The sequence below is a fragment of the Garra rufa genome, chromosome 14 (assembly GCF_049309525.1).
Source record: "Garra rufa chromosome 14, GarRuf1.0, whole genome shotgun sequence".
In the NCBI taxonomy this organism is placed as follows: domain Eukaryota; kingdom Metazoa; phylum Chordata; class Actinopteri; order Cypriniformes; family Cyprinidae; genus Garra; species Garra rufa.
Window position 1 is genome coordinate 15,073,277 of NC_133374.1, and position 27,167 is coordinate 15,100,443.

At 37.6% G+C, this 27,167-nt stretch overlaps 1 protein-coding gene across 2 annotated transcripts; it reads left to right on the top strand.

The window, feature by feature from the left end:
- The first annotated feature begins 881 nt into the window (after positions 1 to 881).
- akap1b (A kinase (PRKA) anchor protein 1b) lies at positions 882 to 23,862 on the top strand. 2 transcript variants are annotated; one of them, XM_073817924.1, is made up of 11 exons: positions 882 to 1,014; positions 7,388 to 8,937; positions 14,682 to 14,815; positions 15,052 to 15,178; positions 15,267 to 15,394; positions 15,739 to 15,916; positions 16,005 to 16,155; positions 19,132 to 19,199; positions 19,282 to 19,355; positions 19,447 to 19,512; positions 21,239 to 23,862. In XM_073817924.1, the coding sequence occupies exons 2-11, from the start codon at positions 7,413 to 7,415 to the stop codon at positions 21,299 to 21,301; spliced, it is 2,514 nt and encodes an 837-aa protein (XP_073674025.1). In that variant the 5' UTR covers positions 882 to 1,014; positions 7,388 to 7,412; the 3' UTR covers positions 21,302 to 23,862. The 2 variants fall into 2 exon arrangements, with proteins under 2 accessions (XP_073674025.1, XP_073674026.1); XM_073817925.1 differs by lacking the exon at positions 882 to 1,014 and adding an exon at positions 1,774 to 1,901.
- The last annotated feature ends 3,305 nt before the right edge of the window (positions 23,863 to 27,167 follow it).

Genomic DNA, 27,167 nt, shown 5'->3' on the forward strand with positions numbered 1-27,167 from the left:
ATAAGCCAAATACATTGTATGAGTCAAAATGATTGATTTTTATGTTATGCCAAAAATCATTAGGATATCAATAAAAGAATATGTTCCATTAAGATGTTTTGTAAATTTCCTGCGATTTTTGATAAGTAACATGCATTGCTAAGAACTTAATTTGGACAACTTTAAAGGTGGGCTTTTTTTCAGTGATTTTTTTGCACCCGTAGATTTCAGATTTTTAAAATAGTTGTCTCGGCCAAATATTGTCCTATCCTAACAAACCATACATCAATGGAAAGCTGATTTATTCAGCTTTCAGATGTTGATATTGATAAATCTTAATTTCACTGAAATAATTCAAAATTTCAGTCGCAGTCTTATCTAAATGTTCCATATAGTCTTAATGAGTTCATAAAAAGCTCCATGTATAATAGTTATACACAAAACAAACGGTTTGAATAATGTTTCCAACCGTTTTAGATAAATTATTGCATATCACACTGCTTGACGGGTTACAAAACGATCACTCTTGTGATCTTTTAAAATGTGACAAACCTCCAGTGTACCCGTCTTTATCACATCCAGGGGCAAAGTTCAAAGTTTAACAACCAACTGCCATGTCAATAACATTAAACAAGCCCAGCTCTTTTTACCTTGTTTGGCTTTAACTGAAACTAATTTTGAGCTATAATTATTTCTTGAATCTATTTTGAGTTCTGTCACTTACTTAAAATTACCTCTACATTATAAAGAAACGACTCCATAATGTCCTCAGCAGCCTCGTAAAGTCCGAGACCCTTCTAATCTCGCGATGATTCCACTCACTAACGCTGAACGCGAACGTATCGCGAGATTTGATCAGCTGATGAGTCTCTGTTTTTAGAGTGTGCGTTCGGACAGTCAACACGTGGGGAGGAGAGACAAGAGACATACATACACACACATACACGAAGCGGGGGGACACGTTGGGATTGTGCTGGGCCTTGAGCACGTAATATTAGCATTATACGGTGGCGGTGCGAGGGACGCATAAACACAGTGAGTATAAACAGTGTGTTCTGGGTTTTACCTCATTTAACGTTATGCTGATAACGTTAGGTAAAGCTTAAATAACGCAGAGAGGGAGCCCATTTTAGCCGCCTCTCTGATTAGTCCTGCTGTCGCCCTTTGCTGTAATGTTACATCCAAGCTGATTTTAACCATCTCACATGCAATCAGCTCGTCTTCAAAAATGATTTCCACCTTCATTGGTTCGACAGCGTGTGTTTGACATTGCGCCAATGCTATCCGCTATCCAAAGCGTACAAAACGCCTAACGTTAGCTGCAGCGGCTAACGGTGTCGCCAAATCTGAGTTCAACTCTAATGGGTGAATATTAGGGCTTGTACTTTAATTATAGCCGTGTAATTAAGTAACTGCAGGGATATCTATTATCATTATTAGCTAATAGGCAGATATGCAATGCTGCAAAAACAACCCTGGCCAGCTTCAACTGCTATGACCATGTTTTAGAATATAACGTTAGTACCTAACGTTAATTTTTAAGTTGATCAGTAGCTGGTTGGCCAGGTTACATATTCCTCAAACCATTTTAAGATGGTTTGACCAGCTGGAAGTTTATTTGTGGCTGGTTCTAGCCATTATAATCTGGATTCCCCATTTGGAAACTGTTGTTTCCATATTTTGAGGTCCAATTCATAATGTTGAGGTCATTTTGGAGTATGATAGGGAGAACATATGCTCTTTGTTCTTTGCGCGTTCAAGTCAACTCACACCTTCATTCAGCTGAATTATGTACCGAGCCACATGGACGAGTGGTTTCTGTGAACTCATGGATAATTCAGGGCCGCTGTGAAGGAGGAGGAGGAGGACTTGGTGGAGGGTTACCCCGGTGAAATCGGTTTAAAGTCAGGATACTTGAAGCGGTCAGTACTTCAGACTGAATAACAACGTTAGCTGCATGAGGTTGTAATTCATTCAGCGGCCTACCACGCGTACTGTAGGTCAATATCACCTCGCTAACTGGTTATGCGTGTTTTTCTTTATCTAATCTTCTCGGTTATGTGTGTTGTGTCGTTGCGGTCACAAACTGAGGGAGCTTCTGCTTATATTTCTCTCATTTCGCCTATTACTGCTTATAGCAGCAGTGAACGGTTAGCCTGACTGCTAACACACGCAGCATGCAATGCAACTTCGCAGACATCTGGCCGCAAGGTGTCTTATTTTGTCTCTCTGTCAGTCAAGACGTGCACTTTAATGCACAAATATATCGTGTTATTTCATTTTCGTGACTTTAACCGCAGTGCCAGTGGGATAAAACGCGCACGTCACTTTCGGGGCTCTCCGGTGTAACGTTAATTCTCCACCAGCAGCCGGTGCGCGCAAGGCGCAACTATCACCTCACAGGTTCGCTTTTGTATTCTGAATGCAGCAGCACTAGTAAGCCGCTTACTTGCGATCAATGGGTTTGTATGTAACGTTAACGTGTTGCGCGAATCACTGGCTACGGTGCCCTCTCCGTTATCTCCACACCTCCCCAAGGTCGAACGGCCACCGTGCAGCACGCGCTCGGTTCTTTCTCTATGGGTCCGCTCGCGCACGCGCTCAGGCCATGATATGACAGCCAGCGTTAACTCGGCGAGCGTTTATTTAACCTCGTGCTGAAGGTGAACACACGACTCAAACTGGTTCAGGAGGACTTTACTGTGAAGAAACTACAGCATGTGGTTACGTTCGGTTAACATGGCTGCTTGAAACGTGCTCTTGAGACTGATAGCGCTAACTGACAGTGTAGTATTAATATTATGGCTTTTGTATTGTGTGACCAACCAACCCTACATAGCTAGTACTACTACAGTTTGCTTCAGTAGGGAAAAGTAAAAGCTACTAATAATGTTTGATAAATTGGGAAATGTATGTGGCACTTAAAATGAGTAGTGTACAACTTTTTTATTGATTGTGTGTGTGGTTCTAATATACATTTTCTAAGGTTTGTGGATTTGGTAAGCTTGTCGTCAAAATATTGTATATTTCTGAATGCAGTTTATGACTGACTTTTAATCTCAATTTCTTTAACACCAATATTAAAGGGTTAGTTCACTCAAAAATGAAAATTCTGTTATTAATTACACACCCTCATGTTGTTTCAAACCTGTAATTGCTTCATTCATCTTTGGAACACAAATTAAGATATTTGAGAGCTTTCTGACCCTCCATATACAGCAAGGGTCCTACCATGGTCAAGGCACAGAAACGCAGTAAGGAAATTGTTAAAATGATCCATGTGACATCAGTGGTTCAACCGTAATTTTACAAAGAACAATATTGACTGTGGTAGGAGCCTTGCTGTCGATGCAGGGTCAGAAATCTCTCAGATATTATCTAAAATATCTTAATTTGTGACCCTGGGCCACAAAACCAGTCATAAGGGTCAATTTTTTGAAATTGAGAATTATACATCCTGAAAGCTAAAATAAGATTTCCATTGATGTATGGTTTGTTAGGAGATGCAACTATTTGAAAATCTGCTATCTGAGAGTGTAAAAAAATCAAAATATTGAGAAAATCACCTTTAAGTTGTCCAAATGAAGTTCTTAGCGATGCATATTCCTAATCAAAAATTACTTTTTGATACATTTACAGTAGAAAATTTACAAAATATCTTCATGGAACACGATCTTTACTTAATATCCTAACTATTTTTAGCCTACTTAAGGTTTTGTGGTCCATGGTTACATTTGTGTTCCGAAGATGAATGAAGGTCTTAAGGGTTTGAAATGATATGAGGGTGAGTAATTAATGACAGAATTTTCATTTTTGGGTGAACTATCCCTTTAAACTTGCTGTCCTACTTTGGAGCCAGATTTTGGTTTGTTGTCATTTATTAACCATATTTTTCCATAATATGCCTAACATGACGCTTTTGTTTTAAAGATGAAAGATGAATGACTGTGAACATGTAAGTAGTTAAACATTTAATATTTGAAAACTGTTTTGCAATAGATATATTAAATGACTGACAGTAATATGCAACTATGCAAACTATTTAACTTTTTTGCCTAGTTAAATTAAAAATATAGGCTTTAATTTATGTGATTGATCTAATTCACAACTGAATGTGATGAGACAAGTTATAACACAGATATTTACAAAATATGGTATTAGGGCTGGGCAATTAATCGAAAAGTAATCGAAATCGATATTCAGAACCTATAATTGATCAAATTTTTCCAGGTCAATTATTTCAATTACTTTCCCTTTAAAAACATTACTGCGTGTGGAGTCAGGTGACCCCGCTCCGTTACGTTACGTTATTCCTCCGACATGTCGATGGAGAGCTTAAGCAGTATTTATACAGTAAAAAGTATTTACAGGATATACAAGAGTAATTTTATTTAGAAGAGATACTGCTTATTTTCTACTTTTAATATTTATTATTATTTTATAAATGTATTTTGTTTCCAAAAGTGCAAGTTATTTATTTTCACTAATTTAAGAAAAATGTGACTTTTCGTTTTAAGCAATGTGTGCTTTAATTTCAGTTGTTCAACACTGATGTTCAATAAATAATCATAGATAGTAGATAGTGTGTGCACCCTTCATTCAAAAATCTCTCACTTGTAATATGTGAGCATATTTACTGTACAAAACTTGTCAGTGAACTATGAGGGCAAAAAAATAAATATTATTTAAATATAATTAAATATAATTTTATTAATGAATAAAATAATCGTTCATTAATCGTAATCGGGTTAAAATGTTCAATTAATCGAGATTTTGATTTTAGGGCAAATCGCCCAGCCCTATATGGTATACAGACTTAAAAGGGATAGTTCACCCAAAAATGAAATTTCTGTCATTAATTACTCACCCTCATGTGGTTCCAAACCTTTAAGACCTTTGTTCATCTTTGTAACACAACTTAAGATATTTTTTGATGTAATAGAGGGTCCTACCATGTTCAGGGCCCAGAAAGGTACCAAGAACATTGACAAAATGGTCCATCTGACATCAGTGGTTGAACAGTAATTTTATGAAGCTTTTTGTGCACAGAAAACAAATAATGACTTTATTTAACATTTTTTTTCTCCCCTAGTTGCCATCTTCCCCCATTATCAACAATACCACAACTATTTTGTTGATGTTCTTGGTACCTTTCTGAGCCTTGAACATGGTAGGACCCTTGCTGTCTATGCAGGGTCAGAAAGCTCTGATTTCATCAAATATCTTAATTTGTGTTCCAAAGATGAACAGAAAGGTCTTACGGTTTGAGGGTGAGTAAATTAATGACAGAATTTAGATTTTTGGATGAACTATCCCTTCAATGTATTAAGACTTAAAATGCAAATAGTTAAAAAAAATTTGGTCATTCCAATGTTCAAGACATGGTTATAACTTTGTACTTAAATATATATTGATACTGTATTTTTAAAAACACTTTCCACATTAACACCCGACTTTAGTTTCTTTATTACAGTATATTTTTCATTCCTAATGCTACATGCTCAAGTAGTCACTATTTATTGACAGTCAGAGAGGCTAACAGCAGGCTGTCCTCTGAAATGCTATCTGGAAGCTGAAGAGAAACGGAAACCCCTGTATCTTTGGTTGCTATGTACAGAAGAGAATGGGAGGGGTTTGTATATGATGTGTGGCTACTCCTCTGGAGACTGGGATTTGCTGTCCCCATGAAGGAAATGCATGCATGAATGTCCTTTTTTAACTCTGAAAGGATGCCCCTCCCGGCCAATAGCAGTGAGGTAGATATTGCACGTAGCTCTCTGCACCCTCTGAGGTTGAATGTCAGCCATGTGATATTGTCCCTGAAGTTTCTGCATGGCTGCCCAGAACTCTCCCCTCTCTCACTGTAAAGCAGTCACACCGCAAGTGCTACGAACAATGCCATATGTTATACGTAGTTCATGTTTGTTAAAGATTCTTGGAAGATGTAGTTTGTTTATTGCATACCATGTGATCTTGTATAAATAATTCCATGGAAGACTGTTTTAGTGCCCATGCATCTTACATAACTGTGAGTTAGTTGTATTCTAGATGATACACAGACTTGTGAACAAGACAAAGGAATGAATGTTGACCAGGGTGTAATTTCCCAAGATGCGGATGAGTCACCCATTCTTTCACTTCTTCCCAAAGGCAACACATCTTAAACCAGAAATAAAACAGTTTCTTATTACCCAGCTCTCTGGAATACTTTGATTCTGATTGGTCTGTCAGTGGTCAAATGTTTTCAACTAATTTCCAGCTAATAATGCTGTGCTAGGAACTATTCAGCTCAACTTACATCAATATATAATGTCCATTTACTCATTTGAATTATGTAGCCATGTTATACACTACCAGTCAAAAGTTTTTGAACAGTAAGATTTTTATTTTTTTGTAAAGGCAAAAGCAGTAATACTGTGAAATATTTTTACTTTTTGATCAAAGCTACATTTTCAGCATCATTACTCCAGTCTTCAGTGTCACATGATTCTTCAGAAATCATTCTAATATGCTGATTTGCTGTTTAAGAATTTAATTTTAGTATCAGCAATATTTAAAACAGTTGAATACATTTTCTCAGGATTCTTTGATGAATAGAAAGATCCAAAGATCCTTATTTATCTGAAATAAAAAGCAAATAAAAAAAAATTATAGAATTTTTTTTTTTTTTTTTTTTTTTTTTTTTAGCAATGATGCTTTAAATTGATCAAGTCATGATAAAGACATTTATAGTGTTACAAAAGATTCTATTTCAGGCAAATGCTGTTCTTCTGAACTTTCTATTCATCAAAGAAACCTAAAAAAAAATCTACTCTGCTATTTTCAACATGTTTTTTTTTGAGCAGCAAATCAGAATGTTCAAATATTCCTAAAGGATTGTGACTGGAGTAATAATGCTAAAAATTCAGTTTTGGAATCACAAATAAATTACATTTTAAAATAAATAAATTATTTAATATCATAAAAATATTTACTTTTTATACTGTTTTTGCTGTACTTTAAATCAAATAAATGCAGGCATGGTGAGCAGAAGAGGTTACTTTGAAAAAAAAAACATTAAAAATCTTACTGTTTAAAAACTTAAATAGTGTAAGTGGGATAATGTACAGTAATTTGGTGGTTATTGCAAAATAAATAACTTTTATTCATTTTTTTCTTTTAGTTTTTCCCCCCTTTTTGCAGTTTTCATTAAATAAACATTAAAATTAAAGAAATATTGTACCAGAATGAGTTATGGGATTACAAATAGGCCAAATCTTTTTAATTCAGTGTTTGGGTACTTTTAGGAGTAAATTTACAAAAAAATTGATTTGTAATTAATGATAAACTTTTCTTGTATGTTAAAGTAATGAACTTCCTTTGTTACCTCTTGATTTGTCTAATCATTGTTCCTTGTGTTGATTTCCAGGTGTAGCTGCTAGGGTCCAGAGGAGATGCCACTGAGGTTCCGGTCCTTTGTTCCGTATACGCTTCCTGGAGTGCTGGCGCTCATAGGCTGGTGGTGGTACATCTCTCGCAAAAAAGAGCGAATCACCAGCCACGACAGTGAGGAGGGGTCAGTTATGGGCTTGCGAACCTCCCCTGGTGAGGGCAGCAATGGGATGGTCGACAAGAGCTGTCCCACGGCCAGCAGCACACACCGCAGAACCAGCCGAGACAAAGTCAAGGCCAAAGAGCACAGACCTGTTGAGCAGGAAGTTGTAGCGGAGATTCACACGCCAGTGCTAAAAGCCACTGCGGGGGAGGCTCTCGGCGCCCCTCCGGTTGTGTTGGCCAGTGGACAGCTAAGCGCTTCTCAGAGCGGTACAAAATCAGTCCCCCCCCAAAGCCACCCAGAGACGACAACTCCTGTGTCATCGTCAACCCCAACAAAAACGGTGGAGGAGAGCACTCATCACAAAGGACCAGAGGCTGCCATTGGCAGCAAACCCTCAAGCCAGTTACCGCCAGATCTAGCAAGCACTGGTTCAATCAAGAAGCAGGTCGAAAACAAACCACTAAATAAGCAGCGTCCTGCAGAGCTAACCAAAGCAGAACGACCTGAACCTGAGGGAGAGGTGGCAGCTGAAACCTCAGCACCGACTTGCACTCAGAATCTCCCTGCTGACATTTCAAAAGACGAGCTGGCCTCCGCTACAGAGGCTGAGGCTGTCTTGCTAGAGACCTGCAGCCCGAAAACTCCACTGACTCTGACCTCGTTCCCCAACTCCACCAGCACACCCCTTTCAGAAAGCTCCACGGAGGCTCGGCACCATGAAAACGGAGACCTGGGCTTGCCGGCCGAGACCAGTCCAGACATGCAGGAGCTCCAGCGTCTCGCAGCGGGGCTGATCACTGAGGTCATCTCGGCAGCCACCCAGGAGGTCATGGCGGTCAGCAGCTGTGAGTCCCGGTACAGCAAGGGCTCTAAAGCGGCCGACAGCAGCACACCTGCTGTAAATGGTAAGGAAGCAGAATCGTGCGTTCCTCAAAAGAGCGTGGAAAACGCTGAATCACGGGCGGTGAAGATAGCGGAAGACATCGTCAACGGTTGTCTGGCGCCTTCGCTCTGGAAGGTGCCGGAGATTGAGAAGGAAAGAGGCTCGTTGACTGTGCCGTCTGGGGAACAGTTGGAGTCCACGCCGGTTCTGGCCAAGCTGCAGGCGGAGGAGGCTCTGGTGGAAGACTCAGGATGTAGCACGTGCCAGTCCGAGGATGGCGTCAGCAGCGAGGATCTCCACAGCACAGGGTTTTCCTCGAACGTGTCTGAGAGTAAAGAGGACCTCATTCAAATTTCAGGGACTTGTAGGGCCTCTGAGAGTCATGGAGATGGACTGCAGGAGAGTCTTGCTCTAACTGACCCTCAGGAGTCCCCACTTACCGCAGAAAATGTGGCTACGGTTTGTGAGGCAGCACGGTTGAATGGGACAGGCTTTAGGAACGGCGCCGCTAGTGAGGTAGAAGCTGACCAATCTGGAGGTGAGTTACAGTTCTTAAGAATTTAACACTAGGGCTTTCACTAAATTTTACTTATGTGGAACCCACAAAATATATAGTGCCTTGCACATATGAATCAATCATAGGTTTGTTGGATAAATACAATATAAACTAGAAAAAATGTGACCCTTAAGTAGCACAGGTATATTTGTAGCAATAGCCAACAATATTTTGTATGGGTCAATTTATCAATGTTTATTTTATGCCAAAGATCATTAGGATATTAAGTAAAGTTCATATTCCATAAAGATATTTAGTAAATTTCCTTCTGTAAATATCAAAACTTAGTTTTTAATTAGTAATATGCATTGCTATGAACTTCATTTGGACAACTTTAAAGGCTATTTTCTCAATATTTAGTTTTTTTGCACCCTCAGATTCCAGATTTTCAAATAGTTGCATCTCAGCCAAATATTGTCCTATGTCATCAATGGAAAGTTATTTATTCAGCTTTCAGATGATGTGTAAATCTCAGTTTCAAAAAATGTATCCTTAGGACTGGTTTTGTGATCCAGGGTCACATATTTTAATGAGCAATGTTTTCTCAGGCCGCCGCCTTTGGAAAACTAGATATTTTGAAAAATGTGTCTGTGTTTTGTCCATACAGGTAAAGTTTAAGGGAAAGTTTCAACCAAAAATGAAAATTCTGTCATTTATTACTCATCCTCCTGTCGTTCCAAACCCATAAGACCCTTGTTCAACTTCGGAACACAAATTTGGATGTTTTTGATGAAATCCGAGTGCTTTCTGACTCTGCATAGACAGCAACTCGACTGACACGTTCAAGATCCTAAAATGTATGTCAAACACTGACACAGAAGAGAAGAAATTGTTGAATAAAGTTATTTTTGTTTTCTTTGTGAACAAAAAGTATCCCCATAAGTTATGGTTGAACCACTGATGTCACATGGACTATTTCAAAGATGTCCTTACTACCCTTCTGTGCCTTGTATGTGTCAGTTGCGTTGCTGTCTATGCAGGGTCGGAAAGCTCTCGGATTTCATCAAAAATATCTTAATTTGTGTTCTGAAGATGAACTAAAATCTTAAAGTATTAGTTGACTTTCAAATATAAGTTTCCTGATCATTTACTCACCCCCATGTCATCCAAGATGTTCATGTCTTTCTTTCTTTAATCTCAAAGAAATCAACCCAACACCATCAGCGGAAGTACCAACCCAGTGTTTACAAAGTGAATGTGCAAAGAATGTCGAATGGCTTTTACAAAAATAGGTTAAACAACGATGTCGGGCGATTTTAATGTTGGAGGAGAAAATAAGATGACCTACCCCAACTGTTTTGAACCTAAATGCAGAGTATGCATCACAGAGCTAGCACAAGATGAGCATTTGAGGTTAAAAAGTATATAAATGTGTTTTTTGTTGTTGTTGTTGTTGTTGTTGTTGTTGTTGTTTTTTAATAGAAAATAACCAATTGTTAATTTCTTTGACTCGAAAGAAAGACATGAACATCTTGGATGACATGAGGGTGAGAAAATATCATGAAATTCTTATTTGGAAGTGAACTAATCCTTCAAGGGTTTGGAATGACATGAGGATGAGTCATTAATGACAGAATTTTCATATATGGGTAAACTAACCCTTTAATGTGATCTATGAATACTGAGTTCAGTTAATTTCGACTGTATTCTTCTTCTTACGCATTGTTGATGCAGATCACTGCATTGTGGCAAACGTTTGCTGCTGCAAGTGTAGCGTATATGAAATTTCTTTGAAAGTTTTCCCCCAAAATGAAGGTGCGAAGGACAGACTTGTTTACTAACCATGCTCACTGTTTTCAATTGGCTTTGTTTTTTGTTTAAATCCAACCATCGACAGTCTTCTTGACATTTGGCCAGTTGTAGTAGTACAAAAAGCCTGAGTCAAGAGTACCTCTCAAACTGTGAATAGACTCTTTGGAAACCTCAGATGCTCAAATTCCCAAACAGCGTATGTTACATGAGCACAACCTCATGTGCACGGCTGTTTTTACCACTCCCTACTACAGCAACTTCCTTACATGGGTGTCAAAGCCATCTTGCTTTTTAACTCCGCTGTCTGCTTACAAGCAGGTGTTGGAAATGGCCAGTAGTAAGTCAGTTATTACTTAGTCAGCAGGTGTTTTCACCAGAACGTGGCGGCACTGGCACCCTGACCATTTGCTTTTTAAGACAGACTGAGTACTTCTCTTGATTTGATGACAGAAAGCGCCTGTGTGAGTGATTTGCCTGAAACCTTGTGAGGTGACGTCACACCAGCTGCTGCTGCTGTCTCCATATTGTGACCTAAGAAAGGTGTGGAGACGGGCAGTGGCTAGTCTTCATTTAAAGGAGAAAATGTAACAGAAGCTTGATTTGTCCTCCTTTGGCTAAAACCAAGTAAATGGGCAGTTATTGACACTGTCAAGTAGCAGGGAAAGAGTCAGTAAACAGAAGAGCAATTTGTCAAGCTTAGTGCTTTAATAGTATGAGTCAAGAACAATGGTGGCAGTGCTTGTTGTCCTGAGGGAAGAGGCTGGTTGTTTTGTTTGTCAATGGTCCTTCTCAGCTGTATTAGTAGTGTTTGTTATTGTTACCCCATGGTTGCTTAGCAAACAGTGATGACCTGCCTAAGCAGTTAAAGAATGGTGTGTTTAGACCCCCTGAAAGTCACAGATATGAGTTGCAGCGATGTTGTCTGTAGCGTGTGTGGAATGGATGCCCTTTTTTCTCAACTATGCTAACTATAGTTTTTACGATATCCAGAAGATCTCGGGATTAGTTGCAGGTGATTATTAAGAGTTGTTATGTTGGCAGACATTATTTTTTTTAAAACAAATTTATTTGCTGTATGTTATGTTTATGTGTGTCTACATTTACTTTATACAATATTTACTATATGCAAAACACCTCAGGATTAGTTGGAAGTAATATTTATTCAGTTGGCTGAACTTATTTAAATATTCTATTTTACCTACCTTTTATGTATATGTATTTTATTATGTGGTTATTTTAATCTTATAGGTATAGTCCACCCAAAAAATTGTTAATAATTACTCACCCTCATGTCGTTCCAAACCTGTAAGATCTTCATTCATCTTCAGAACACAAGTTAAGAATTTATGAAATCCGAGAGCTTTCTGACCCTCCATAGACAGCAATGCAAATGATACGTTGAGGGCCCAGAAAGGTAGTAAAGACATTGTTACAATAGTCCATGTGACATCAGTTAAAAACTGACACTGAAGAGAAGAAATTGTTGAATAAAGTCATTATTTTAGTTTTCATTGCACACAAAGTATTCATAAAATTACTGTTGAACCACTCATGTCACATGGACTTTTTTTTAATGATGTCTTTACTAGGGCTGCACGATATTGGGAAAAAATTACATTGGGAAAAAATTACATTGCGATATATTTTTTTCCTGCGATATATATTGCGATGTGTACTAATTCTTTTATGTTCATCAGGTTGTTTTGAACTGCTTAAAAATCAAATAATATTTCAAGAATAATTGGGGAAATTTTGTAAGCATTTTCAAAGAATAAAATGTAAAAGTATAATCAAAACCCTGAAATAAAATACTTTTTGAAGCTTATTTTGGGATGTTTCATAAACAGTTTGACTCGCCTTATTCACTGTCAATTCAGGCAAATCAAGGCTCTAATATGTTATGAAATTAATAATGAATGTTGCTTTTACCCTGATGAAAGGGAACTCATTTTGAGAATGAAAAGAGGACACTTCATTATCACATTAAGGAATTAACATGAGTGACAAAATAAGTAATTTAACATTTTATTCAACAACTTCTTTTTTGAAAACAGATTAGTAAATATATTTTGTCACAAAATTAAAAAAAATATATATATATGTATATGTATGTCAGAAGATTCTTTTTTTTTTAGTTTTGCATACTTTGTTTAGCCAAAGTGTTGCTCATCAGCTAACAAAAAAGATTAAACTTTTCCACAACTCTATAAAAAAATTGGCTTCTATCTCAGAACTCTTGCATAAAGTAAATATAAATATTCAAATACACCAATTTGGTGCTTCTGTATGCATTCATTTACTCATTGAAGCGGTTGTTGCTGCATAATATTCCACTTGTGCCTTGCATTTGTTGTATAGCTCTGGGATGGCAATTTGAGAAAAATAAGTGTGTGACGGCATAACATAAGGCTTGTCAAGCGAGCGGATCATGTTTGTAAAACCCTGCTTGGTGACCATGTTTATTGGTACCATGTCTTTCGCAAGGTGAAATGTAATAGCGTCAGTGACATCTTTCTGTCGCTTAGAGCCCTTCTCGTAAGGCGTCACATTGGCAAACGCATCCAAAATAGTTTTTTGCTTTGGACTGCAATCTGATGTGGTTTTGCATTCGTCATACAGTGCTTTGTGGTGCCGACTTAAATGGTCAAACAAATTCGTAACAACTGTCAGGCACTCCCGACAAAGCACCTGTTTTTGGTCAGCATCATCGTTTTTGTATCCAGAATACTTCCATACGACCGACGCTGAGTTTCTTTTTGCGACCAAATCTTCCATTTCGGTGCTTTTCTCCCGTCCCGTGCTCATTTCGTCATGCGCACCAAAGAGTATGTGCGCACGCAGAGACTGCATGCATGAAGTAGGTGTAACAATGTGTGCTTTGTAGTTTTAAAGAACCCTTAAATATGAGTTAATTACTTTATATTAGACAAATATATATCCGTGAATAGAAAGTTTTAAAATATAGAAAGTAATTTTTTAAATCAGACACACATAATTTTATTTTTATTTTGCCCAGCATCGTGACTGCCGCGATGTGACTATCGCACATGCGTACATCGCGATGGCGATGCTGAAACGATGTATCGTGCAGCCCTAGTCTTTACTATCTCTCTGGGCCTTGAATGTGTCAGTTGTAGGGATGGTTCGATACTTGTATCAGTACCGTTCGGTTCTCGGACAAATTCCAAATGGAGGTGATCATCCCTATCACCTTTGTGCGGGGGACTAAGTGAATCTGCTTAGTGCTGACAGACACGGGTGTTTTTGACTTGAAGCGGCGCTGCAGGCACCGATCGGGGTATGACATCAGAGCAACGCGAGAGTGATTATAACGAGAATATGGAACCATCAGCTGTCAAGCGCTTTCGCAGTATTTTGATGTCATACACAGATCGGTCGCTGCACCTCCGCATCAAGTCGAACATACACGTGTCTGTCAGCACTAAGCAGATTCGCTTAGTTATGCTAACAATAAAAAGACATTAATGACATTAAAACAGCGACATCTGCTGACAGAGACCATGCTGTGTTGTCACAGCTGAAGATAATAATGAGGAAATTACATGCTCCTTTCGCCAAGTGCATTGCAAACGAATACATAATGACATGCACATGCCCTAAGTCCCCCCACAAAGGTGATAGGGATGATCACTTCCATTTGGAATTTGTCCGAGAACCGAACGGTACCGATACACGTATTGCGTTGCTGTCTATGCAGGGTCAGAAAGCTCTCGGATTTAATCAAAATTATTTTAATTTGTGTTCAAACGAAGATATAACTGGTTTGGATCGACATGAGGGTGAGTAATTAAAGACAGAATTTTCATTTTTGGGTGAACTATCCCTTTAAGGCATGTTGTTAAACAGATGATTGAATGAGTTTTTAATCAAATTGACAAACATTTGTTGAACTCGATGAAAAGATTAAGCATGTTTTATAAATTGACACATCTGACATTTGCTTTCCCCAACAGGTTCAGATGTGAATAGCATGGATTCAGTAGACAGCTGTTCGACCTTGGGGGCGGGAGACAGCCAGCTGAGTGGCAGCCAGACCTGTCAATCTCAGAGCTCTGAGCTTATTGTGTGGGAGATTGAGGTGCCAAAGGTACGATTCTCTTAAACCCCTGATTCTGCTTCACATTTAGCACTACAGCTATCAATCAAAAGGTCTTCTGAAAATATTTTAGCACTTTATAAGGAAAACTCTTTGCATTATGGCTAACAGCTCTTTATATGAATGTCAAAACACAGCAGCTTTTGTCAGTGTGCTAGCTTTTTTACCTTATGTATGAATTCACTAAAACCTTCTTTGATATCTGTGGTTCTCCCTTGGTTTTGTAGCATCTAGTGGGACGGCTAATCGGCAAACAAGGGAGATACGTGAGCTTCCTGAAGCAGAGCTCCGGTGCTAAGATCTACATTTCAACCCTGCCTTACACTCAAGAGTTTCAGATCTGCCATATAGAGGGTAAGTGAGTCTCTATAAAAGGCGACAAGCTTGGTTCATCCATCACTTTCTTAAATTGTTTTTTTTTTTTTTTTTGGTTTGTTCTTAGGAACCCAGCAGCAGGTAGATAAGGCCCTGGCTTTGATTGGAAAGAAGTTCAAAGACTTGGACCTGACCAACTTGTACGCTCCACCTCCCCCACCGCTGACACTGCCCTCTCTGCCCATGACTTCCTGGGTAAGATTGACCCCTTTCTCCTGCTACTGCAGACTACATAAGCAGCAATCTGACTGTCATGCACCCTCAGGGGGTTTTATTTTTGTCAAACATGAACCCCAACATGTAGTTCTATTAGGGTTTTGACAGAAAACTCCAGCTTCAGTTATAACAGACTTAAATGAGTCTCTCTACAAATCTAGTGAAATACTGTAATCATCTTCAGTGAAAAGCAAGTGTGACTGTCATTGCACACTGAGTTTTCGTATGCGGTTTTTCATTGTTCTATCCTAAACTATTTTAACTACAGATTCCAAGACATTTGGCTTGCTAACATAGTGCTTTATTGGATCTGTCTGTTACAGCTTTTGTTACCCAATGGTGTGACGGTCGAGGTGATTGTGGTGAACATTGTATCAGCTGGTCACGTGTTTGTCCAGCAGCACACTCACCCTACGTATCACGCCCTGCGCAGTCTGGACCAGCAGATGTTCCTGTGCTATTCACAACCCGGCACGCCCCCCTTGCCATCGCCTGTTGAAGGTAATGTTGCTGTGGAACATTGCCCCTTTTTTCTCTTTTCACATTCCTCTTTCAGAAAATAAATTTTTCTTTCTGATCTATTTTCCAGTTGGAGTGATTTGTGCGGCCCCAGCTGTAGATGGAGCCTGGTGGCGAGCACAGGTTATCTCCTTCTACAAAGATTCAACTGAAGTGGAAATCAGATATGTTGATTACGGAGGCTACGACAGAGTCAAGATTGACACCCTTCGACAGATCAGGTTATTCCTGCTTTTTTAAATTCAATTTTAATCATTAATGGAAGTTTCCATACTGTTCTGTAAAGTTCTTTATAAAAAAAAAAGCAAACATGTCAACCATGATAAACGTTTTAAAGAAGACCTATTTTGCCCCTCTTTACAATATGTAAATCTCAGTTGTCCCCAGAATGTTTCTGTGAAGTTTCAGCTCCAAATTCCCCACAGATCCTTTATTATATAATTTTGAAAATGTTTATTTTGAGTGGAAGCAGAAACATGCTATTTTTGTGCATGTCCCTTTAAATGCAAATTAGCTGCTGCTCCCCATCCCCTTTTCCAAAGTAGTACAGCATGCATCTCAGATACTCTGCTAAAAAACATCAGTTTAGTTTTGACTATCATGTCTATTGCACTGAAATCATGCATTTTAAACCATACCAGTTTAAACTTTTACACGTTTTCTGAGCGCACACATCTGACACGCAGAGAAAGCGGCTGTCACACAAGTAGTTCTCTTTCTTGTCTTATTGCGCTTAAACTGTCAAATACACACAAGTTTGTTAAAAACTCAGGAGTTACTAAAACAGTGGTTATGTCTGTGAAGGTAAATGGTTGGGAAATAATTTGCATGTTTAATGGGTGTTAATATTATAATACAATCCCCTTTCATTGTCACGGGGGGAGTGAAATCTGAGTGGCTTGTTTTTTCACAAGCTTGCAGACAAAGGCTTATAAAAAAAAAGTATTGGATTGTTCTTTTTCACGTTTTCTGGGTTGGTAGATGCTCTGGGGCCCGATTATAGCACTTAAACATGGGGAAAAAAGTCAGATTTTCATCATATGTTACCTTTAAAATGTATTCAGAAATATATAGGGCTGCAACAACGAATCGATAAAATCGATAAAAATCGATTACTAAAAGCGTTGGCAACGAATTTCATAATCGATTCGTTGTGTCGCGCGACGCAGAGACATTTGGTTGTTATTATATATATTAAAAAAAAAAATTGAGCGCAGAGCGGAGTGGACACATTCGGTCTCTCTCCCGCTCTGATGCCAGCAGAGTTCGGCACCTCATAAGCTGTGTTTCCATCCAAAAATGCGAATTTAACTTATGCGCAAAACTGGAACATTTGAGCATAAAGCACCGTTTCTACATTATATATATAGGCCTATGCTGCCCCGATTTATATCAAACATGTTTGATAAGCCTACTTTGGCTAGCGTACTTTCACAGCAGCCAATGCTCGATCGCAAAACAGCTGCTGTACGGGTCGTTGGATAGTGGAGATGGAGAAAACTACTTCTATAGTTTTTGTAACACTGTCTGTCTGTATAATGTGTCGAAAACATACCACAACCGTAAGGAGAAAGAGGAGCTCTGCTGAGGTGAAATCGTCTCAGTTTTGAATAGGGCTGTGACGGTGGCACGTTGTTTTTTTTATATATAGCCTACACTTCAGTCAGCAAACAAGCAGCCTAAAAACGCTAAAATAAATCAAAGAAATAATATATTTAATTAAGAAAGTAGCCTAAGAGTATTAAATAGGCTATTAAACAAACATTCCTTGTAAAAATGTCCGACAGCTCATCAATTTTTGGCCGACTGAATTTCCAGTCCGACTGTCTTTTTTTCTCTTTCTCTTCCTCATTACACAGCTGCTGTTTTTAATAGCAAAGTGATTACATTTATTTTCGTTCCTTTAGTTTATAAAGTTAATTTAGAGATATATTTGGAACACTTTTTGTTTGTTAAATTCAAGTTTTTGTTTTTTAAAGTTATACCTAGCAAACAGCGGCAGACAGATCTAAAGCCTGCTTAATTCATCGCGATTTAAATTAAAATCCATTGATATAAAAAACTTAAAACATATCACAATATTAGTTTAATCATTCAATCAAGATAATTCCAAAGTTTGTGCGGAGAGAAGCGCGCTTTGCAGGACATGGAGACGCCAGTGCAATGTGGAATTTCTTTTTTTGCTCATAAAGGTAAGAGTAATTTACCACCCGGGCCGGAACTGTAAAGGGTCTACCTTAGTTTGTGTGTACTAACAGTATCAACAAAATGTGCTCTTAAAGAAAACAAACAGAATACGCTTGATATCTTTGGTTTAAACAGGAGCGCTTCACAATAATTAACCGAAACCCAGGTAATTGCCTCACAAACACAATATCTATAGAAAGCTTTAAATTATTATTTTACTATAAAACGAAATAATTAAAATCGAAAACAAAACTCTTTCATTAGCTAATCCATAAAGATGCATTGGGCATTAATGAGCAGATGGCAGGATCGTCAATTTCATCTTTGCAACACTGAATCAGAAAATACTAGTTTATTAATAAGTAATTCGAATATTTTCTTAATTTTTGCCTTGACTCATTCATGGTAATTACTTTTGCTGGGGCTTTGAGGCCAGTTTTGCGTGCATTTGAATGCGGAACTCTTCCAGCTGGTCGCTGCTGATGGCAGGACACTAAACACCGCCATGGCAGAATGAATGTAGCAGAAAGTTAGTCAAGTTATCCCGTTCCAGCGTGCAAAGTCACATGACTTTTTTAATGCGCACTGAGGAATTTAATTTGAGAGGCTTCTTGATGGGAAATGCCAACCATGCAGCATGTACACCACAGCAAGCCGCTGTCTTGACGGATAGTAATTTTAGTTTTAGTCTATATATTTGGCAGATGTAAAGCATACATGTGTATGTTTTTTGTGTTAGTCCATTTTTATTTTATCATTATTATTATAACAGTTCAAGGAGCAACATGTTCGTGCACTTTCTAAAGATTTTAGTTCTGTTTTTGAATAAAGGGTTGTAAATCCCTTGTTTTTTTTTTTTTATCCGATTCATCGATTAATCGAAAAAATAATCGACAGATTAATCGATTATTAAAATAATCGTTAGTTGCAGCCCTAGAAATATATCATTTTTACATTTGTCTGTGTTATCATAGTTTTGTGTTGTAGACTCATCGATCTTTAATTTTCAGGTCGGACTTTGTGACGTTACCGTTCCAAGGAACAGAAGTGTTATTGGACAACATTGCCCCACTTCCAGGTGTGCCTTCATTTTCAAATTTAAGTTGAATTTCCATCAGCTCACTCCAGCTGGATCTCACTGTTGTTGACGTCTTCATTAGGTGAGGATCGGTTCTCAGCGGAGGCCAATTCTGCGCTGGAAGAGATGACAAGAGGGGTTCCATTGCTGGCACAAGTGAGTCTTTAAATCATTCATTAATGGATGACATTTATGTTGTTGATGTTTACAACCAACAGATCATTTAATGGGCAATTTTGTCATATAGGTCACCAACTACGACAATAATACAGGACTTCCATTAGTACACATGTGGAACATGGTGGGAGAGGAGGTAAGTTTTATTTGATTTTATAGTTAATTTTAAGGGAGAAAAAAATGTATTTATAAAAATAAAATATATTTTATTTTTGTTGTTTTTAGTTTGATTTTATTCATTTTTTCCCCTGTTTATCCATTTCTTAGCACTTTAAGAAATCTTTATTTCAGAACTGTAAAATTCTGACATTTGATAGCCTGTTTACATCATGGAAGATAACTAAAATGAAGTATATGTATTTATAAAAATAAAATATATTTTATTTTTGTTGTTTTTAGTTTGATTTTATTCATTTTTTCCCCTGTTTATCCATTTCTTAGCACTTTAAGAAATCTTTATTTCAGAACTGTAAAATTCTGACATTTGATAGCCTGTTTACATCATGGAAGATAACTAAAATGAAGTATATGTGACCCAGGACCACAAAACCAGTCTTAAGTAGAACGGATATATTTGTAGCAATAGCCAACAATACATTGTATGGGTCCAAATTTTAGATTTTTCTTTTATGCCAAAAAATGATCATGTTCATGAAGATATTTTGCAAATTTCCTACCGTAAATATATCAATACTTAATTTTTGATTAGTAATATTCATTGCTAAGAACTTCATTTGGACAACTTTAAAGGTGATTTTCTTTTGCACCCTCAATTTCCAGATATTTGAATAGTTGTATCTCGGCCAAATATTGTCCTATCCTGACAAACCATACATCAATAAAAAAGGCTTATTTGTTCAGCTTTTAGATGATATATAAATCTCAATTTCATTCTTTGACTGGTTTTGTGATCCAGGGTCACATTTGGAGTGATCCTCTTTTTTTTATAAACCTTTCTAAATGGAAAAAGAATCATTAACGGCACAGAGCAAAGATATCATTGGAATCATTATCAGAATTTTTTTACCTGATAAATTAGTACATTGACAGCCAATCATAATCCATTCTGCTTTGAAGGGATGGTTCACCCAAAAATGAAAATTCCATCATTAATTACTCACCCTCATGTCGTTCCAAACCTGTAAGACCTTCGTTTATCTTTAGAGCACAAATTAAGATTTTTTTGATGAAATCCAAGAGCTTTCTGGCCCTGCATAGACGGCAACACAGCTGACATGTTCAAGGCCCAGAAAGGTAGTGAGGACATTGTTGAAATAGTCCATGTGACATCAGTGGTTCAACCGAAATTTGTGGTACGTCGAAGACTGACACTGAAGAGAAGAAATTGTTGAATAAAGTGGTTATTTTTGCTTCCTTTGCACAAAAGCATGTAGCTTTGTGAAATTACAGTTGAACCACTGTCACATGGACAATTTTAATGATGTCCTTACTACCTTTCATGGCCTTGACTGTGCTAGTTGTGTTGCTGTCTATGCAGGGTCAGAAAGCTTTCGGATTTCATCAAAAAATCTTAATTTGTGTTCTGAAGATGAATTAATGTCTTGCGGGTTTAGAATGACATTAGGGTAATGTAAATAATGACAGAATTTTCATTTTTGGGTGAACTATCTCTTTAAAGAGCTCAAACATTTGAAGCAGAAGATGATGACATTACTGTCTTTATCTTGTGTTGATGTGGACACTAATAAATCTTTATAGTTAGCAAAAGTACAAAAGATGTGAAATATCAGTAAGTTCTGTTTTCCAATTCTTGCTCATTTAGAGAGGATATCTTTCATGCTTCACATTTGTAATAAGCAGCATAAATAACATGATACTTGGTTCCTTTTTTTTTTTTTTAGCTGGTCCTGCTCAACCGCACTTTGGCAGAGCGAGGTTATGGCACTTGGGTGGACAGTTTCTGATCCTCCAGAGCTCCCTCGCCCTCCTCTCCTCACTCACCTCGTGGCCCACCTGCCCCTTAATTATCACCACTCATCATGAATATCTGCAGGTTCTGTCCTCCTCACCCCATCATGTTCTCCACCACCTCCTTCCTGAAGTGTGCACCACTGGCTCCGGGAGTTTCTTTTTTTGGTTTGCTGTCCCCTCCTCTATCCTGCCTTTTTCTATTTCTTTTTTTCTTTTCTATCCCCTTGCGTATGAAATTAATGTACTGTATGAAAGAGGAAAAAAAAGCAAAGAGAGAGTCAAGCATCAAATGACCGTACAACCAATAAGGACTGAAGTTTGACTCTGTGCTCTTGTAAATTTAAAATATTGTAACTAAATAAAGGTTAATCATGTTTTCCGTCCGATCAGACTCCTTCCAGCACAAAAAAGCGACTGTGGATTATCATGCCGTGGATGAAAAATCTGTAGTAATAAATTTCAAAAAAGTAACTATGGTGCAGTTAAGACTAAGCGTTGTTGCTGCTGATGTAATCTTGGGACTTGAGACATCATGTTTGCATTTACATTATCATGGCTTCGTCCCAGTGTTTCACTTTCCAGTCGGGTGGGTACAGTTCGACAAGGAATAAATGACCGCATCCATCTCGATGTCTGTCTGTACAACAGTGTGGCCTTAGAGGGTGATACGCAGCCCATGACCTCCCTCTTCACCACACTCTGGATCTGTAGGACTCCAACTGCCTTCAGCGTCAATAGGTCTGACACCAAGAGTCTCTTCATTTACTTCAGTCTGTTAATCCAGGACACAACTGTGCCCTCCTGACCTCTGGGCCTTTTTTGGGAAAGACACTGCTGAGTCTTCAGCTCTAGAGTGACACTAGAGTTCGAACAGTGCTGCTACAGATGCCGAATACTGACCTATGGGGACACTAAATTAATGACTACAAAAACCGGAACACTACTGCGTGACGGGGACAGCAGGGCACTTCCATTCTGGGTGGATGAGCTGCAATCAATGGGTCTGTGTGTTTTTGTATGCATGTAATTTTGCTCTAAAGCACGTCGATTCACGTCATCGGTGTATCCGGCCGCTTGCTTTCGTCTCACTCAAGATCCGTCTCACAATAACATCACGTCTAGTAGACCCATTGCCATTAATGTCTTTCTGCATTCTGTAAATAACTTACACGGTGTCCAATCCCAGCAACCCACCCAATTGGCTACTAGGAGAAGCTTGACACATCTACCAGTCTTGGAGAAGATAAAAAGCTTTAAGCCTTACCCATTGCTCTTTTTTTTAATGTTGGTTTTACATGGGATGTAATTAGGTCTGCTTTATTACTGTATGATTTGTTAAAGAATAATGGCACAGAGATTAATATTCCCAATTCTTTTTTTTCTTTTTTTATCTTGTAATTGATCATATTATTTCAGTCATTTAATGGCTTTTTGGCCAAGGCTCGTTCTTTTTTCTGCTGCTGAATTATTGCTAATAATGTTTGTTGGACTCCAAAATGTCTAAGGTCGTCCTCGCATGAGACGTTTCCAAGCTTTTAGCTTGTTTTTTTGGATGTTAGCATTACGGTTAGCTTCTAAAGCCCTTTCCACAGTGTCAAAAATAAATACCTCCCTCCCCCGTTACTGCATATTTTGCTTCACCAGAGAAAAAAAAATTCTGGATCAAAACACAAAATATAGTTTTTTTACACTTTTATTTTGAAACGAGAATACACACTGCTCACTTTGGCGGTAGTATTGAGCGCTAAGTATGTGTAAACTGACAGCGTCAGAAAGTAACGTCGGGTTTCGTCGTCTGTGAGGGGCATTACGCGGTTTTCCACTATGCTGCGAGGTTTTCTGCAATATTTCCTTCAAGCTTTTTTTTCTGTACTTTCCTGCGTTCATCTCAGGTATGAGCTTTTCATTTCTTACCTTTCTGTGTTTGAGGAGAATTATTAGTCATATTCTTTCAGGACTTGATGTGCGCGGCCCATTATAGGTCTGCCTGCAGTGCACTACAGCAGGTGAATAAATAAGGAACCACACCGACCTCAGAGCCGAAACGTTTCATTATTCATTGTCATTAGGTCTGTTTGTTTTACGGTTTATTTTTCTTTTGTATTGATTAAGTCCAATTACTCTTTGCATACGCTCATATCTTGACTGACATGGCCTCCTACCACTAGTTCAAATGTGTCCTGTATGTTCCTACCCGCTCTCCTGTAATATCACGCTACTTTAGACTTGTCCAGGTGTGTGTGTGTATATATATAAATATATAAGATGTCTCACTGTACTTTTGTAAAAACACTGGAGCGAGTGTAGGAAACAAAAGGGAACATTTTTTTTTCACCCCCACCCACCTTCCAACATCTGCTCATTTGTTCTCTGTTGGTAGGAATGGTTTGAAATGTTTGCTTAGCTAGATAATTAATCATTTGATTATTTAAATGAGTGTAAGAAGTCCTGCATAGACATGTACAGGTCAGTTTTTTGCCAGACTCATTACAAGGTTTGATTCTTTGGTTGTACAGATCTATTGAAAAAAAAGAGAATAAAGTTATTAAAAACATTTCATGTCGTATTTTAGTTTTTAAATCATTGTTATTTGTATATGCACCTTTTTTTTCCCCTAAGAGTGGGCTCGGCCATTTGTAAATGTTATGGATCTGACTTCCGCTCTCGTGGCGTCCAGCTATATTAAGCTGCACAAAACAGCTTGTTTTGCTTGATATTTACTTCATATTGTAAACTGGTGTGTCTTACCATTTTATTTAAATGTATTATGTTAATTACAAACACACTGGTTTGTAGTGCAAACAGTTGTACGGTTTACTGCACATTGTTAGTCTTATTTCTCTTTAGCGGATAATGAGCTGGAAGTTTCATAGGCTTACATCTGCGTTGAAGGAAAAAGTTAGATACTGTACCAATTGAACGTTTAAAGTGCTCTCTAATAATAACGTCTTCATGTGTATTTTAAAGTTTTAAGCAATATTTGTCCCTCAGGGACAGTATAAAATATACCTAGAGATTTTATATTTGTATTTTAATAAATTATCTGTACCCTCCTGTTCAAACATTTGGGGTTAGTATTTTATTATTTTAATAAAAAAAATCTGCATGGATGTATTAAATTAAGTGACAGTAAAGACATTGCTATAAAAATCCTTTTTAGCTGTAATCTGAAATTGATGAAACTGAGCATTTTTTTTTTCAATTTTGAGCACCAAATTAACAATGATTTCTGAAGGATCATGTGACACTGAAGACTGGATTAATGATGCTGAAAATTCAGATTTTCTATCATTGGAATGAATTGCATTTTACAATATATTCCAGTAGGGAAGCTGTTTTACATTATTTTACAGTATTCATATATTTTTTGTTCCAATAAATACAGCCTTGGTGCATTTTCACAAATGTAAATGTAACCTTGACCACAAATTGAGATTTCTGCATTAATAAATATGCTTTCCATTGATATATGGACAATATTGATATTGCCATTGATATCAGTACAAAACTATCACAAATACACGTTTCTACATTATTGTCGTAGTTTTAATTCTTAACCTCTAGGGGGAGTGACAGACCATTTCTGAGTTCATACATTTGAGCTCTGTAATCCCAACAATGACATTTCCCAGAACAAGGATATTCTCTCAGACGTGCCAATGTAAACACTTCTAAATGAGAGACTACTTTGATCCGTTTTAATTCTGCAGGCTTACTCAGCGAATGGCTTTTCTATTTGCTAGAATGCTAAAGTGGAGTCATTTAGTTAACACCTCATGACTTTGAGAAGGTCTTGAAGCAAATGAGTCTTTTATTAAACCAGAGAAATTGTGAGCCACCTGAGTGAGTGACACTTGTACCTGAGCTTTTGTCCAGAATGATTTGGTATTTTCATTCTTATCATGTACAAAACACCCCTGGCAAATCCCTGGTGATTTCAGAGGGTTTTCAAAAGAAAACTCTTTCTGGTCTGTTCAGTAGGGTGTTGGTGAGGTTTAGCCATTAGGATGACAATGTAATATCAAAAGGTTCTGTGTAGTTCTGTTGGGTGTTATAAAATTAAATTCCTTTTTGTTTAATTGATTTGTATGAGTTTAAATCTTTGGTCATTAGCATTACGTTACATTTCTGGTTTTTCATGCTGTTGCAGAACACTAAGTCAAGCGCATATGTCTAGACTCCATAATGGGAATATAGTTATTCTCCCACAGCTGTAATTCAATTCAATTTGGTTTTGCCAAATCATAACTCTTCCTGCAAGTGCAAAATGCAACGAGTAAAAATGGAAACATATGCCTTGTCATCAGCCAACTGGCTTGTTTGGGGTTTAAACTCGAGAAGCCCCAGAGTATATTTATTACTCACTGATGGCTGCTCTGCCATTTAAACACGTCATGAAATTGGCAGATGATGCCGTAATAAATTTTCTGATGAGAAACAAGGTAGTAGGTCTGGCAGTAAGGTGCTAAAATGGCACTTTGGTGTATTTGTCAGTAAAACTAATGGGCTGACAATAGAAAGCTTGCTCTGGTTTTCTTTCTGTAGTTTTCTGTCAGACTGGGATGTGTTTTTGTAGCTATGATTGCAAGGTATTGTCATTCAAAATCCAAAAACATGAAAATTATTCATCACTGTATACACTGGCTGAATGAAACATGTTATGATTGACACAACAGTCAATTAGTTAGACATACTGTTGTTACCATACATGCAAACTATCTAGTTGTTCTTTTTTAATTTATATTGGGTCAAACTAAATTCCACATTATCCCCAATATAAATCACCATAATGGAAGACAGTTTCCCCAAGGATAATAATAATAATAAAAATGAATAGACTACCTCATTAGAGTGCATTTTGGGAATCATAAGTGATACACAAATCTAGTTTAGGATGGTGCCTGTGTTTTGGCAAGCCGATCATTACATTGTCCAACTTTTAGCATTATCTATTCAACCTGGTTATTTGTTAACCTAAGTTGGTCATTAACTAGACAGAGTTTGTCTGTAGGGAGTTTAACCTGGTAGACCAGTTTTTAGAACATGATAGCTGGTCAACCAGTTGACAACTAACTTAGACCAGCTAGAAACTAAACACAGCTACTGTGTTTTTTTGTGCAGGCTGATATCGACAAATAATGTGCGTTATATTACATACCACAAATATTGTGTAGGGAGTCGTTTCCTAATCTTTTTGTCTTACAGCCCCTCAATAAGGCTTAAACTGACACCAAATCAGAAATGTTTCTTTTAATGAAAATAAAACTGAATATTGATTAAAAAAAAAAAAAAAAAAAAATCAATACTATGAGTTAAAACAAACCCAATTTGTAGCAAATATATAGAGCAACTAATGGTAATCAAGCTTATTTATAAAACAGGCACACATTTTATTTGATTTTTGAAAAGGGTTGAAAGAGTACAATAAGTTATGATACTTCAATTGTAACAAACTGTGTCCTTGTTACAGTGTAAATATACATTTAAGTACTAAGTATTAGGGCTGCACGATGTTGTGAGGCACGTTTAGTCAATGAAGCCGGTACTTTGATTAGTAGTAAATCTCCATCACGTGCGTTCAGCTGGAGAGACGTAAATCACTGACAAGCTATTGACAAGCATTCGATTTTGAGCGTGATTTGGCGTAGCTTGTCAGTGATTTACGCCTCTGAACGCTCCAGCTGAACGCACGTGATGGAGATTTACTACTAATCAAAGTACCGGCTTCATTGACTAAACGTGCCTCACAACATCGTGCGATTAATCGTGCAGCCCTACTAAGTATTATTGATTAACTGTGTATACTTACTATATGGTTATTATACATTCTATTTTTTTTAAACTAATTTATTATTCTAA

What these genes read in the sequence shown, in the direction of transcription:
- akap1b (XM_073817924.1), top strand. Translation starts at nt 7,413, where the DNA reads ATGCCACTGAGGTTCCGGTCCTTTGTTCCGTATACGCTTCCTGGAGTG. An exon ending in GACACCCTTCGACAGATCAG is followed by an intron (nt 16,156 to 19,131) that starts GTTATTCCTGCT and finishes TTTAATTTTCAG; the next exon opens with GTCGGACTTTGTGACGTTAC. An exon ending in CAACATTGCCCCACTTCCAG is followed by an intron (nt 19,200 to 19,281) that starts GTGTGCCTTCAT and finishes CGTCTTCATTAG; the next exon opens with GTGAGGATCGGTTCTCAGCG.